The sequence below is a fragment of the Mytilus californianus genome, unplaced genomic scaffold (assembly GCF_021869535.1).
Source record: "Mytilus californianus isolate M0D057914Y unplaced genomic scaffold, xbMytCali1.0.p SCAF_5, whole genome shotgun sequence".
Taxonomy (NCBI): Eukaryota; Metazoa; Mollusca; class Bivalvia; order Mytilida; family Mytilidae; genus Mytilus; species Mytilus californianus.
In genome coordinates this window covers 7,975,077-7,992,447 of record NW_026262701.1, presented here as the reverse complement: position 1 = coordinate 7,992,447, position 17,371 = coordinate 7,975,077, and the positions used below count along the sequence as shown (strand labels likewise).

The following is a 17,371-nucleotide window of genomic DNA, read 5'->3' as shown; positions in this document are numbered from 1 at the left end:
TATTGTTAATCGTGTTTGTATCATAAACAATTGCTATCAAGTTTAAAGAATCTATAAATTTCCAAGCCTGACAAGCAACGTGCATTTTTTGCAGACCGTCCAAATTAATAAAGTATTACGTCCTTTTTTCAATATAATCGATTTAGTAATACGGTGGATTTTTTTTTCGAACAGAGATGTTAAATCTTCGAAATATCCTTACTTGTGTGTCCGATGACTGAGGGTTGTTCTTATCATGGCTGTGATTCCTTTTTTCATAACACATATTTTTATCACTGTATCGGCTTTGAAACGAGAACTGTTAACATTGTAAGTCACGGTCGTGTAATATGTTTAACCACTGATTTTAAGTCGATATATAGAGCATCTTCTGTAAAAAAAAATATAGTGTTCTTCTTGTGAGTAGTCATCAGACATGGTCATCTTTTCGTGACGTCGTGATAGCGAAATCGAGGAAAAGAAAGACAAACTGATGACTTAATTGAATTTTGACCAGTGAAGAACTAAGCTTAAGCAAACAACAATTTGATATTAAAATTAACCAACAGGTCAAGGAAAGTCCAAACTGATTGGATATGAATTTAATAAATACTGGTCTAACAAGGTCGTGACATGTCACATAATTTAAACATTAATTATTAAAAGCTATATAATACATATTGATCAGTACAAATCCCCAGAAGATTTAAAATGATAAATAAATTATTCAGTCTGATGTATCAGAAATCAATGTTCTATGTACACAACATGTGTCAATTATCCCTATTTAAATTAATCAGGGATATTTACAAATTGCATTACGTTTTAGTGTAAAAGTGAAGATAACGGGAAATGTTAAACATGAGATAATACTGCACGAAAATGTATAAGTCAAACCTTCTTCAACTAAATTGCCGGGGAATCTATGTAAGACAACAGCGATGACTCAGTGACCAAAATAGTTCAAGACATCTAGTCAAAGTTCAGCATATCGTTTTAAACAATAGCGTTTATGCTACATCGACGAAAAAGTCAACGAAGAAAACCAAAGATGAGCAAAATTTCTTGCTTTAACTCAAGTCGTGTTATCTTCATTATACCTAGCACACATTAGCTTAATTCTTATGGTTGAAAATTATTCATTCTTGTATAAAATTTTATTATTCTTTGATTACTTTTTCAAGTTTGCATAATGAGGTGACTCATTCCTTTGGGTTTTCTTTTTCTTTGGTCACTGTATAATGGTTTGTGGTTCGATTTTGAATGGTGCATATCACGAATGAGTCGCCTCCCAAAAGCTTTTATCAATTATAGTGACTTCCTTCATAGAGCAAAAGCATCAAAATGGTGGTCCGTTTTGCTATGTGGGGTGTATAGATAAGAATCCATGTGCGGTCGGAATGGGTACGTTAAATTTAATGCCATTTATTGGGAGATTTCAGCTCTGTGATGTGTCAGTAGGAGGTCTGTTGTAAGGCAACATGCTTGCTATTATCCAATCTATCCACATTTTCTAGTCGCAGTCTACATTTCCCAACCTGAGTCTAATCATTTTGTTCATTTTTTTTCTAGTTCTGAATATCTATGAAATATTTGACATAGAACGTTAAGTAATCAAATATCAATCAATCAATAATGGTTGACCACTGGCCATTATATTTTATTCTTAATGCCTTATGAGCATGTCCAATGTAAGTCATTTCTACCGCTAATGTCAAAGATGAGCGTTTCTAGGAATCATATTTTAAAAAACAATTTTTAAGACAGTTAACAATATTTCCAAACCCGTATCAAATAATTTACAGGGATGTTGGTATCATTACTCTATAGTATTCAAGGTTGTCGATCTTTTAGAAACAATATGAAAGTAAGGAGCTTTGGTATAACTGCCAATGAGACACCTATCCACCAAGGACGAAGGAAGAAAACAACATCAGATCAGAGTACTACGACATTACACAATGAAGTTATCATAGTTACTAAAGTCAATAGATGCCTCGCATGTCAAATATTAATTAAAATTTCTACATGATTTAATATATATCTGTGGGTAATTACTTAGAAATAATACGATTTACAGGAGAATATTCCGCACCCAAGTAATAGGATAAAACATAATACGTTTTTCTTCTTTCCATCATACTAATTTTTCCTGGATGGCAGTTCCAATTTACATCTAGCCGTGACGAGCAGAAGTAATACAAGGTATGTGGATTTTTTCATATTGAGACATCAAGAGTTATATTTTTTTTTTATTAATTTACTCGTTTATCATATTTTTAAGAAACATGGAGCTTTTCTATTACTGGCGGACTTATTTACTATTTTTTTTTCTTTCGATTATTTGAGGAAGTTTAGCATGCCAAATGAGAAAAATCAAAATATAAGTATAACACAATTGGTGTCACATGTGAACCAGTAACTGCTTACCCTAACGGAGTTCACACTAGTTTTTTGTTGGTGTTCGTGTTGCTCCAATCTTTGGTTTTCTGTGTAGTGTTTTATTATTGTTGTTAGGTTTTTTCGTCGTTTTTCCATTGAACATGTGTTGTCTGTTTTTATTGGACTTGATTTAGATTGTCCACATTAGTTTCATCTTCCTCTCTCTTTTTTATGGGTTCTCTCTTGTTTTACTATGATGTAGTCTGCATTTTTGTTGTTGTCTTCTTTCCATAAATAATGATCTTCCGTTTATTTGAATCTCAAACTTCATTTTTCTCTTTTTGTTAGCAAAGATGGCAAACTACTTATTTTTGATGGAACTTGGGAATAAAACCGTGAGTATATTTCAATTCTACTGTGTTTTTTTTTAAATTCCGACTGAAAATAATCTTTCTTCATGTTTCCAGACTTGTGTGTTGCCTTTTCTTGAATAAAATATTTCACTCATTTCATTGTAGCTGAAAATAATTACAGTGAAGTATAAAGAATCCGCAATGTCTGCAGAATGGTTTCTATTAATGTGATTTTGTTTGAAGAATTAATGTCTCTTTCTGTGAAATCTGAAACATGTTAAGCAAAAGACTTAGTCAAAATAAATTTTGATGCACTTCTCTCAGTAAAAATATTGTGTTACCATCGTTATCAAAAAAATATCAAAATGTTTATAATTTATCTAGGTGACAGATGGTGACAATGTTAATCTTATCAAGTTAACAGTGACCGGATGTGGGTTTTCATTCGTTGGTACTATGCTGTCGTTATGCTTGATATGTTTTCTTCCGTAAGTAGATAGTAGAAGTGTAGCTCCAAATTATATTCAAAATATGATTACAGAATCATCCTTGATTGGTACAAAGCACTGAATAAATATATATAAGTTATGGCCATGATAAAACGTTTAAAAGCTGTAACTATGAAAACCTAAGGAACAGAAAATAAGACAGTTATATTCGTGACTAAAGCCAGATATTATCACAAGAAATAATAATAATTCAGTTTACAAACACAGTCGATTACAGTATTTGAATAATTTTCCCCAAGTATGTTTCCTACGAACACATTTAAATCAATTTCCAGTGAAAGACAGAAAAATAATGTATCGAATGGTCAAGATAGCAAACACTAGTATAAAACACAAAGATTATTACTATATACCAACTTTTTTGTGGATACTTTTAAACGAATTCGCGACGATTTATTCTCGCGATTTCCTCACTTTGTTGATGTATTCTTACAAAAGAAGATCCTATTTTGTAATATTCACAATCATTAATATTCGAATTATTTTTCTTCTCGCAATAATCGCAAAAATAAATCGCTTGCGAAAATTAATTGATTAACAGTATCTTATCGAAAGTAAGATAAAAACGAAGAAATATTGTGTATAAATTCAAGACACGAGTTTCAAAAAGAACCAACAGCTTTTGTTTTTGTTTTCATCTTGACTTTCACAATGTTTGTTTATAATTGTAGTGTGGGGAATGATAGCACGTTTATATTAACAAACCTTTGTATCAGTTTGGTCACATCACAACTAGCGTTCATAGCAGCAGAAAATGCCTATCCTGAAAAGGTAAAATATTGACATACTATGTAAATTGTCCTCCTCATGTTTTGTAATGTTAATCTTGAAATTCTGTGTTTGGAAATGTTTTTTCGATTGCAATATAGTACAGTAAAAGTTTGGTTTATAAAATAGAAAATAATGTTATATGTATTCGGTTATGTAATTCAAAATGTCAATGTTTGTTGTTTCTAAAATTTAATTTAATAAATAATTTATTGATTTGACAATTTATTTTTTATTTTTAGGGAATGTGTACATCCGCCACAGTTGTTATACAGTATTTGTTTCTCGTTGTCCATTTCTGTTCTTTCTCATATGGAATTCATCTATGCTCTAAGGTATTAATTATAATTGTAGATAGAATTTAGATAGCAAAAATTACCAGCAAAGACAAACTCTAGAAATATGTCAACATTGCCGAAATCGGCAGTCAAATCCTGATAGGAGTTGTTGCCCATTACTGACGATATTCACCATTTTACTTGTTTTGTGTATTTGCCTTTCATCTTGAAAACTATAATAGATAAATGAAAACTCTACCAAGAAAAATTATCAGCAGGAAAAGATTTACAATATTTCAAGATGGCCCAAATTGTCAGTCAACTCCTTACAGGGGTTATTGTCATTTTATAATGATTTTCTTTTATCTACTTTTCGGCAAAATATTTGGTAGATTTAAAAAATTTTGAAACAGCAAAAAACGATTAGCAAGGCAAGATCTAGAAAAACTTCACCATAATTGAAATTTTGAGTTGACTCCAAATTTTACCTTTTTGCGTTTTGTTGAATGACTAAGGAGATAGGGAGAACTGTAAACTGTAAAAATAACCAGCAAGATATATCAACAAATAGATCAACACAGCCAAAATTGCCGCTTCTTATAGGAGTTATTGCCTTTTAATAATGATTTTTAACCATTTTTCTATAAAAACTCTAATAGAAAAAGAGAAACTGTAATCATGATCAGTTATACAAGATCAACAAAAGAGAAAATTAAGTCATGAACTGTATTCTAGTCTTCAATATTGGAATAATGGTCATTGTCATTGTTAAAGAAACACATAGATCCAGGTGAGCGACACAGGCTCTTTAAAGTTTACATGCGACGATTACTTAGACTTAAATGTTACAAGCATATGTTAATATCAAATAGTAAATTATTGTGGCGATTTGACAAAGATGATGCCACCGCCGAATGCATGATTATAGATCCGCAAACATTAGATTTAGCAAACAGTGATGTTGAAGTACAACTTTAAATGGTTGTGTCTGTAAGACACATTTGATTCCTACGCCATAGCTATGAGTTATTCCATAATGTAGGACAATTTATTGTTGCAGCTGTTGTTCCTTTCAAAATCAAGTTTTGTAGTAAACTTTAACATGAAGTTAAAAAGAATGATATTAATGCAAATATGTACTTCGCAGGATAAGTGAAGTATCCAGTTCTGTTCTTGTTTGATACGGGACTGATGTGATAATTTTACTTATCCGATAAAAAATCATGTTAAATGCATTTTTACACCACTATGTAATGACAGGTAGACAACTGGACGTTTGTCCACTGAGGCATAAACATGACGAAACCTGTCATTAATGGTAGAAAAAAAAAGAAAAACGAAATCCTGACAATTTGCACGCCCTTGGTAAATGTAATAATATCTTACATAATATAAAGTTCTAGCTTAAAAACTGTGGGAGGAGTTAGCCGGACAAACCATTTACACCGCATGCATAATGTTACCCAAAAATAACAGTGTTCAACATCCTGTCATTCCTGGACAAACCATTTACACCGCATGCACAAGCTGACCCAAAATTAGCAGTGTTCAACATCCTGTCATTCTTGGACAAACCATTTACACCGCATGCACAAGTTAACCCAAAAATAGCAGTGTTCAACATCCTGTCATTCTCGGACAAACAATTTACACCGCATAAATAATGTTGCCCCAAAATAACAGTATTCAGCATCCTGTCATTCTTGGACAAACATATAATGTTACCCATAAATAACAGTATTCAGCATCCTGTCATTCTCGGACAAACATATAATGTTACCTATAAATAACAATCTTCAGCATCCTGTCATTCTCGGACAAACATATAATGTTACCCATAAATAACAGTATTCAGCATCCTGTCATTCTTGGACAAACATATAATGTTACCCATAAATAACAGTATTCAGCATCCTGTCATTCTCGGACAAACATATAATGTTACCTATAAATAACAATCTTCAGCATCCTGTCATTCTCGGACAAACATATAATGTTTCCTATAAATAACAGTCTTCAACATCCTTTCATTCTCGGACAAACATATAATGTTACCTATAAATAACAGTCTTCAACATCCTGTCATTCTCTGACAAACATATAATGTTACCTATAAATAACAGTCTTCAGCATCCTGTCATTCTCGGACAAACATATAATGTTACCCATAAATAACAGTATTCAGCACATCCGTCATTCTCGGACAAACATATAATGTTACCCGTAAATAACAGTCTTCAGCATCCTGTCATTCTCGGACAAACATATAATGTTACCTATAAATAACAGTATTCAACATCCTGTCATTCTCTGACAAACATATAATGTTACCCATAAATAACAGTCTTCAACATCCTGTCATTCTCTGACAAACATATAATGTTACCTATAAATAACAGTCTTCAACATCCTGTCATTCTCGGCCGAACATATAATGTTACCCATAAATAACAGTCTTCAACATCCTGTCATTCTCGGCCGAACATATAATGTTACCTATAAATAACAGTCTTCAACATCCTGTCATTCTCGGCCGAACATATAATGTTACCTATAAATAACAGTCTTCAACATCCTGTCATTCTCGGTCGAACATATAATGTTACCTATAAATAACAGTCTTCAACATCCTGTCATTCTCGGCCGAACATATAATGTTACCCATAAATAACAGTCTTCAACATCCTGTCATTCTCGGCCGAACATATAATGTTACCTATAAATAACAGTCTTCAACATCCTGTCATTCTCGGCCGAACATATAATGTTACCCATAAATAACAGTCTTCAACATCCTGTCATTCTCGGCCGAACATATAATGTTACCTATAAATAACAGTCTTCAACATCCTGTCATTCTCGGACAAACATATAATGTTACCCATAAATAACAGTCTTCAACATCCTGTCATTCTCGATTGGCACCCTGTAAGATATTAGAATGACCTGTACTATGAAAGAATAAAATATTAATTTAAAAAGTCACATATCAAATTCATTCAAATTTGATGAATGTTTTTAATAATCAGATGTGCAATTGATGGCCATAATAATTGTTCATTTTTTATACTTACAAGTTATTGTTTTCAGTTGAAAAACTTTGGTGATATCAAGAAGAAACGACCAGTGATTGTGTTTATGTGCTGGGGAGCACCATTACTAATATCTTTATTGACGGTCTCGTTGCGAGGAGGAGATTTTGGAAAAGGTGCTTTGTAAGTTCATTTTTCTTATAAAAAAGGTATCACGGGTTATAACTTGGTCTTTTGTCTTGTGATTAAATAGTTTTAAGTTTTGATTAAAAGGAGAAATATTAAATATGATATTTTTAATGTATTTGATGATTAGTTTGGTTTTTTTTTTTGGTTGGTCCAAGCGTGATACAATTCTTCCCGAATAAATTTAGATAATTATTGCATCCAACATATATATGTTCTGTTACTTTCAGATGCTGGTTACCTACGGAGCACGGAACCAGATGGGCGTTTCTTGGCCCTGTAATGATAATACAAATTGTAAGTTACTAATTATTTTATCATAATAAAATATATACATTCAACAGTCACTTTTACATAGAATAACTGGGTGATGTACATAGCACATACATCCTATGAAATACTAGAAAATATAATCAATAAAGCAAAGGAATGTTATTCATTTGGGTTATTAGAATGATTCAACGGTGAACGATAGAGATGCCACTTACATCGGCGTAAAAATGAATTAAGAACATCGAGGCCTGTTAGAAAATAACCCTAGTAACAAGCAATCAAACAAGATAGTAAAGACAATTTAAATCGTATGATCTCCAATTTGAGTTGTACCAGAAGTCTCTACAGTGTAAGCATTTCCTGCTAACCCATACAAGTCTTATAATTTTTTACGTCCGGCTGGTTTTATACATCAGAAACTATACTCGTCTCTTACGTAAAATACTGCATTAAAGGTGATCGTTTACCTTTTTATACCTTTTTATACCTTGATATTAGAATTTCTCTATATCGAAGTTTAGAAAATGTATAAATGTAATATATTGATGTTGAGTGCAAATTATAAGCCATCCTTTAAACAGAAAGACGAGAGGGAAAATATATGGAAAAGCATGAACTCTAGTTGTGGTGAAAAATAGGTGTGTCGACTAAATTTACATCTCCTGTATACAATATCTTTATGTAGGTCGACCTCATGCATGATAACCCTCATCAGGAATGCTCAAAACCATAAAATTTCAAAGCCAAGGATTTGTAAGACCCGAAAACGTAAAAAGAAATGCCAAATTTTGTCAAAGGTCATCTTTGCCTGAGGGAGTTGAAACTTTAGTTTTTCGAAAACTCTATTAATTTATAAACGGAGAATTTACGAAAAAAATACATTTTATAAATAATGTTAGTACCGAAGCTGTTGCTACCGAGTAGGAATGAGACAAAACCGTTAATAATGTCAGGTAGATATTGTGGGACATGTGACAAGTTAAATTGCCACTAATGAGTTCAAAAATGGAGTCTATCAATCAATTCATGACGACAGTCGTGCAATTTGTGAAGACGTCTTCCTTCAAAACTTGCTGGCCAAGACATAGAATGTTACAACTAAACTAGAGGATCTCAAGAGCCTGTGTCGCTCACCTATTCTACTTTGGTTTTGGAAATCATGTAAAAATAGATTAAAATCATAACAGATACCCTAATAATGATTGAGTCCAAATTTGGTTTAATATTGGCTTCGTATTTAATCAAAAGCAAAATATTTTTGAAAAGTTTTCAGAAATTACCAATGAATTAAAATTGTAGAAAATGACTTTATAAGGACAATAACTCCTACAAGATGTCAATTGACAATTTTGCTCATGTTGACTTATGTGTAGATCGTCTTTTCTTGATATTTTTGCAGTTTACAGTATATCTCAATCTATAAAGATACATGAATTTAGGTCTTCATCAGCACCTCATAAGGAACATTTATGCCATGTTTGGTTTCATTCCATTCAGTGCTTCTCTAGAAGAAGCATTTGTATGTATTTCCCATAGGGTCTTATGTTAAACTTACTCCCCCTGCTGGCACCCATCTTGGATGACAAATCAGCTACAAAGTAACAGCAACTCAAAAGACACATTCATACCATGTTTGGTTTCAATCCATTAAGCGGTTTTCTAGAAGAAGACATTTGTATATATTTCCCATAGGGTACTTTGTTAAACTAAGTCCCCCGTTGGCAGCCATCTTGGTTGATGGATTTGCTACAAAGTAACAACACTTGGTCAGCACCTCATAAGGAACATCAATCCATGTTTGGTTTATTCTATTCAGTTGTTCTCTAAAAGAAGACATTTGTATGTATTTCACATAGGGTCCTTTGTTAAACTAAGTTCCCCGCTGCCAGCCATCTTGGATGATTGATCGGCTACAAAGTAACAACACTTGGCCATCCCTCATTAGGAACATTCATGCCATGTTTGGTTTTATTCCATTCAGTGGTTCTCTAAAAGAAGACATTTGTATGTATTTCCCATAGGTTCCTATGTTTAACTAAGTCCCCGCTGGCGGTCATCTCGGATGATTGATCGCCTACAAAGTTAAAAAAAACTTGGTCAGCACCTCATAAGGAACATTCATGCCATGTTTTATTTTCATTCCATTCAGTGGTTCTCTAAAATAATACATTTGTATGTATTTCCCATAGGGTCCTATGTTAAACTAAGTCCCCCCGCTGGCGGCCATCTTGGATGATGGATCGCCTACAAAGTTACAACACTTGGTCAGCACTTTATAAGGAACATTCATGTCATGTTTAATTTCTTTCCATTCAGTGGTTCTCTAAAGAAGACATTTGTATGTATTGTCCATAGTGTCGTATGTTAAACTAAGTCCCCCTCTGGCGGCCATCTTGGATGATGGATCGGCTTCAAAGTAACAACACTTGGTCAGCACCTCATAAGAAACATTCATGCTATGTTTGGTTTCATTCCATTCAGTGGTTCTCTAAAAGAAGACATTTGTATGTATTGTCCGTAGGGTCCTATGTTAAAAGAAGTCCCTCTCTGGTGGCCATCTTGGAAGATGGATCAGCTACAAAGTAAAAACACTTGGTAAGCACTTCATAAGGAACATTCATGCCATGTTTGGTTTCATTCCATTCAGTGGTTCTCTAGAAGAAGTTCAAAATGTAAAAAGTTAACGACGACGACGACGACAGACAACGGACGACGGACGCCAAGTGATGAGAAAAGCTCACTTGGCCTTTTAGGCCACGTGAGCTAAAAATGGGAAGTTGACGATAGGAAAACTTAAATCATCACGTTTGTTACTTTGTTGTTTGATTGGTACTTAAATCCAAGTAAAAAGTGTCACAAAAAAATGCATTTTTAGTACGACAACATGTTGATGGGATATGAATTTAGCCGGCGTTGTACTAGAACGACTCGCTGGTCGAATTTTCAACGTTCTAGCTCACACATTAATTGTCCCCTTAAAGGAACTAATAAAACCCTTCTTGTGCATAACTGACCAGTCTGCTCTAACTACTACAGAAGACAGATTTGTTAAAGCAAATTTGCTTGTTTCTGAATCCTTTATATTTATTTCAATTGTATTCTATCGTTATGTGATAATTTATCTGAATAGATTTTGTTTAAACTAACTACAATAAGCCGCGTGAAAGGTGGCGAGGCAGCAAAAAGAATTGTGAAGTCTTTGGTTCAACTTGGAGATATCCTTGTTGTACTAGTATCTGAATATATTTTCTATGGAGAACTCTTAATTTTGTATTTATTGGTAAACGCTGCAGAAATATTCGAAAAAAAACCTATGCCAGAGTAACAAATCGGGTGCAATTCAAGCTTTTGAAGTCTACTTACAAATTTTACCATACTTTACCGATTAAGGACTTTCAAAAAACTGAAGATAAATGCACAAGTTGATTTATAAATGAAGATGTCTAACTGTAGTTGAACGTTTTGAAAGTAAAATGAAAAGTAAAACTTTAAACGTAGATACTGATTACGCCATTTCTATCTAAATTAAAACGTCTTAGATAAACAGAAAAAAACAAGAAAAAAACATAAAAATATAGTACGATTAATGGTAAATTAAATATTTCGTTAAAGTTGCATCTGTATCCAATTAAGATATCCAAAGGCATTTCTTTTGGTGCTCTTATTTTATGCATACTTTTCAGCGTAAGGAAAATGTTCTCAAATCATATATTACACAACTTATTCAACTATCTAATCACACTTCTTTTTTTATGTTTAGATCAATTGGTGTGTTTTTCTTTTAATGATGGCTACACGTTTCTCACTTGACATTAAACGTGGAGAAAGTCTTCCTAATATAATAAAGTGAGTATGAGTGAAATATAACATACAAAAAGATGAACACGCAAACAACAATAACAAAATATTGCACTAAACAAAAATGCATGAACCCTATTAAAAACAGGGGTCAATCCTGGTAGGGCTCCACATGTGAAACCCACTATATTCCTCGTGCAGGTACAAATCCGGTGATAGGTCGCATTAGGTACTAGTAATGTCACTTTCGGCGAAAAGAGGACCGGATTACGGTAACTACAAGTAGAACATATCCGTTGACATTTGTGACACAGATGTTTTATAACGGTCAACCAAATCATTACGGGTTGTTGAGTTCGTTTTAATTAACGATTTCCTTAGAGAAACGTTAGAAAGGTTACCAATTATATTGAAATATTGTAAATTTGACAAGCTAACACTCTTTATTGTGCATAAAAAAAATCCACAGCCAATCCCAATGCAACTATAACGATACAAAGAAGATATTGTACATGTATCTATGTTAGATTATGAATGCGACTATTTTTTTATAGGCAGCAGTGTTTAACTGGAGTGTCCTTGTTGAGTGTTTTAGGACTAACCTGGACTCTTGGTTTCATTGTGACCTTCGGTTCACCTAAGGTCATGGCCTATGTATTCGTATTCCTTGCATCAACACAGGTAGGAATGCCTCTCACTTGTACTGGAAAAAAGGCTTTGTACGGCATCTTTATTTTTAGTCCTCAAATGATTGTTAGTCGTAAATTCTTTGTTTTCTCTACTATTGGAATGCTTTCTGGAAAACAATTAACTTTGATTTTATAACATTCTGTTACTTCTGACTTAAAATATATTAATGCACCCCAAGATAATTAGTAATTATGAGTCATTATTTGAGGAACATTTCAACTACATCGTGCATGTATCTTTGGCTCCAACAGATTAAATGGTTTTAGGAGAAATCCGTGTCCCTTTATTTGGGATTATCCGAGTAAGAAAATTTAGGACTAGCACATTTTTCTCTCTCATAGGATTGCAAAAAAAACATTTAAAGATTCAAAAATTATTTCAATAAGCTTTCTTACAGGGAATGCTGCTTTTCTTCTGTCATGTACTAACTAACAACCAAGTAAGGAAAGTTCTTTGTGTGAAAATGAAACCACGTGACCCTGACGCATCCGTATCTGTAGATTACAGCGAGGACTACACTAGGACATCTAATGTATTTGAACATTCAAGACTAGAACATCCATCTTCCGGGTAGGTATGTAGTGTTAGTATAGATTAGTGGACTCGTATTGTATCTATTTTGGCGAATTTATTTCTTTGATTTAGAAAAAAATGAAAAATATATCATCCTAAGTCTGCAAGATTTTCCAGGTATGTGTTTTGATCTTCATTATGCATAACCAACAGTTGAAGAATAGCAAAGTTTTGGAAAAATAACGAAGGAAATATGGTTCATTTAAAATTAAACTGTTATAATTTTAGCTTTAAATGACAAAATATTTTTTTTTTCGGAGGCCTAAATCAATCTTAACAAACCTGAAATGTAAGACACTTATGTATGGAGAGTATCGCTATAAATCTTTGCATTCTCATTCTATCATTCTAGACTCCTTATCATATTGATAACTTATATATGTTGTTTTCGTCTTAAAGTGATATTTTTATCTCTTACTCATATATTACTTTCGTCTTCATCAAACATTTCTCTATAAGTCACATGTTGCTTTCGCCTCCATCTGATATTTTCTCTCTAACTCACATGTTGCTTTCAACTTAATCTGATATTTTATCTCTAAGTCACATGTTGCTTTCTTCTTCATTTGACTATCTTTCTCTAACTTATATGTTGCTTTTGTCTTCATTTGACATTCTTTATATTACTCATATGCTATTTTCGTCTTCATGTGACATTCTCTCTCTTACTAACAGATTGCTTTCATCTCCATTTGACATTCTTTCTTTTACTCATCTGTTGTTTTCGTCTTCATCTGACATTCTCTTTCTAACTCACATGTTGCTTTCATCTTGATTTGACATTTTTTTCTATTACTCATCTGTTGTTTTCGTCTTCATCTGACATTATCTCTCTAACTCACATGTGGTTTTCGTCTACATCCGATATTTTCTCTCTAACCCTCATGTTGCTTTCGTATTTATCTGATATTTTCTCTCTTTCTCACATGTGGTTTTCGTCTCCATCTGATATATTTTCTCTACTCCACATGTTGCTTTCGTCTTCATATGACATTTTCTATTAAACTCACATGTTGCTTTTGACTTCATTTGGCATTATATCTTTAACTAGCATGTTGCTTTAGGCTTCATCTGATATTATCTCATTTACTCACGTGTGGTTTTCTTCTTCATCTGATATTTTCTCTCTAACTCACATGTTGCTTTCGTCCTAATCTGCTACTTTCTGTTATACCCCTATGGTGCTTTCATCTTCATCTGATAGTTTATCTCTAACTCGCATGTTGCTTCCCTCTTCATCTAACATTCTTTTCCTAACTCACAAGTTGATATCTTCTCCATCCGACATTATTCTTTTAACTCGCATGTTGCTTTTGTCTCCATTTGACATTATTTATCTAACATAACCTTACATGTACCTTAGTGAGTCAGCGTTCACTTCGTGTATTTTAGTTATTTATCTCTTTCTTGTGTACGAATTCGTTCGTGTGTGCTTGCGGAGCCACTTTTAATCTATCAATGTTTAACAATTTTAGAGCCTTCTTTAGAGACTCTATAAAACAAATAAGATTTACGTTGGTATTAACTTAATCAAATGTAATTTACAATTTTTAATGTCACAACGCAGAATACAAAAAGGCGAATGGAATAAGCAATGTTTACTTGCACATAATGACCTGTATGACAATGTATTACGATTACGAATTCAGGTACTTAATACACAAATTGTTCATAAAATTTCATATTATCTACACATTTTTTTTATTAAAAACGTGATCAATTTATTTAGGTTAAAACACCTTTCAACACCTTACTGCAACCAAACCATATCTATTTCAGCCCGGTATTTGTATGCAAAGTGGTTCATTTTTCGGATGGAGTCGTTGGGTAATTACACAGACCAGAATAACGTTTCCTGTGGGAGCATTTGTTTGCATTAAAATCTCCGCCATCTATCGTCATAATGAGACACTATACATTACTACCTCCATTCACCTTTGTTTTTCTGCATTTTAACATTACGAATTGTTATATACACGTTTAATGTCATCTTCATAGTAATATGTCGCGAATTGTTATTAAACGAAGTCGGACACGAGGAAGGAAATAGTGAATCAAATACACGAACTTAGATGCATTCAGATTTATTATAGTTGTTTGACTGATATACAGACGAAAGCAAAATTGAGAGTTGGAAAAGGAAAGAATAAATAGAATCAGAAAACTTACATGAAAGGAATGCATGGAATCATGACTGTGGTCTACTTCCGTAGATGACACGAACGGGCATTTGAAAAGGGTCCCTTAAAACATGACGAGGAGCGATTTACAATAGTCTGTAAAGCACATTAAGCAGAAACATAATATTAAGTTACACAAAACCGCTAGTTTGATGTGAACTCACTTGGAGCAGTTCCTGCTCCACTAGAAGATTCAAGACATCCATCTTAAAATCGAGTGATATTTCGTATCAAATAATTAATGTAGACCAGGATTATAATTTTGAACGCCAGACGCGCGTTTCGTCTACAAAAGACTCATCAGTGACGCTCAAATCAAAACATTCTAAGTGCCAAAAATAGCATGAAGTTTAAGAGCATTGAGGAACCAAAATTCCGAAATGTTTTGACGAATTCAGCTAGATGATAGTCATAAACGAAGAAAGACAATAAACCAAATGTCAAATACCATCAAAGACATGGAAACTACTCTTGTTTTTTTCAACTGGTCAAGATTTATAGGCATATTTTGATCGTTTGTTTTCTTTCAGACGTTCAGATAATGAAGTAAAGATGATTCGTCGCAGATCTGAAGTCGTGACCAAAACTGAGAAGTTTGGACACCAACTTGAGGTTCAACAAAATCAATTACATCATAGAAGAAGACGTTCATCAGGCCGAAAAATGAGTGACAACTGAATACTTCAATACCGGTCAGCACCAACAAAACAAATAACTAAAAACCTTTAACGGCATATACATGCTTTATTAACGAATTGATAATTCTTCCTTAAAGGAATTAACATTGTCCCAGTTTCGAATTAAGAAAAAAATAAATAAGTTATTTGTATGATTGCCAATGAGATACAATATGTACGTTTACATTACATATATACATCTATTGTTGTGATTTGTATTGAAAACTAGAAGATATTGTAAACTGTATCATGTAACTATTCATATGTAAGTGTTTGGATTTAATTGCAGAGCACATTTGGTTTTGTTGTTTTTGTTCTTTTTATGTGTATGTCATAGCAATAATATATAATTGAATAAAAATTGATGTTTCAGAAGAAATTAATCTGTAACAGAAATAGATGTTTTGGTCATTCCACCATGACCATGCATATGTCATTTATATCTTGTGCTTTTCTGTGAACAAAGTAAGCGAGTTGCTTGATATTGCCCAAGCTACAGTATGTATTGAATCAACTGAATTTAGAATTGCTATACATTCTTATAGTTGTTTACTGTTAGCCTTTTTGGTGCCTCAGTTTTGAACCTTTTGATGATATGAGTTTCAATATTATAACTAAATATATGTTTACGTGTTTAAATGTGGCATTTATATACTAACGAAAGAACATCACAACAAACACATTTACTTAAAAGTGAAAACTAAAATTTAAAATGAGCATCGGAATGATTATATTCAATATCGCAAAAGTCGCTTCAATGTCTTCAATGAATAGAAAACCCTCTTCACTTCACGTAAAGTTCCAGGTATCCCCGTTTGATTGTGCCACCTTCATATCGAGTAGGACCACAAAGAAAACTTACAGAAAATAAATGAAATCGTGTTAAAAATAAAAGAAACAATGTTACAAATATTGTGATCGTCAATATTCACTTATTAATTATGCAAATTGTTCAAAAACTAAGTTTGCAACTCCCTCGTTAAAAATATAAATTAGACGATTTCTAACGTTTATGCCTTTTCTGTTTTGTGCAACTCTTAAACTTCTTGGTGTACTCAGTTTGCACCTTTTGACATTTGTTGATCTGGATTTCAATATCTAACTATATATGTGTACGTGTATAAACGGGAAATCTGTCATGTATACACTCATCTTCAATTACCAACACGTGTTGCAGGATCTCAATATTGACGACTTCAAGTGTAAACCTCCTGATTGCACTTTTGTCAATTTAGAATTATCCGGCTGGCCACTTTATCATTGGTGAACATCGCCAATAATACTAAACGCTAAATGTGTTATCCTAAGGTACGAAATATCGTGAGCCTAAATCCCACAGTTGGAACTCCAAACCCACAGATTGATTTAGTCGACGATTATACCAGGCAATGGGACAATTGCGCCATAAGAAAACGATGATACTCTCTCGCTGTGAAGTTGTTGATACAAATTAGAATTAATTTACTATTTCAAAAACTGAGCGTTACAAGGAAGCTATGAATACACATGCTGCATCTATAATTAAAAACCCAAACGTTGCTAAGCACTTGTCCAACCCCTATGACACATAAATTATTAACATCAATTTTATCAGCAATCAAAGCCGGGCTTTTAAGTTATTGTGATATTACCTATTGTAGTAAATACTTCGATATTGACACGATCTATAACATCTTTTTTCTAAAATTGTCCG

At 33.0% G+C, this 17,371-nt stretch overlaps 1 protein-coding gene across 1 annotated transcript; it reads left to right on the top strand.

Moving 5' to 3' along the window:
* Window positions 1-2,714: 2,714 nt before the first annotated feature.
* On the top strand, window positions 2,715-12,822 carry LOC127701807 (adhesion G-protein coupled receptor D1-like). Its single transcript, XM_052205773.1, has 9 exons — window positions 2,715-2,756; window positions 3,099-3,202; window positions 3,895-3,994; window positions 4,234-4,326; window positions 7,360-7,484; window positions 7,718-7,784; window positions 11,521-11,606; window positions 12,113-12,239; window positions 12,646-12,822. The coding sequence occupies exons 1-9, from the start codon at window positions 2,715-2,717 to the stop codon at window positions 12,820-12,822; spliced, it is 921 nt and encodes a 306-aa protein (XP_052061733.1).
* Window positions 12,823-17,371: the final 4,549 nt, after the last annotated feature.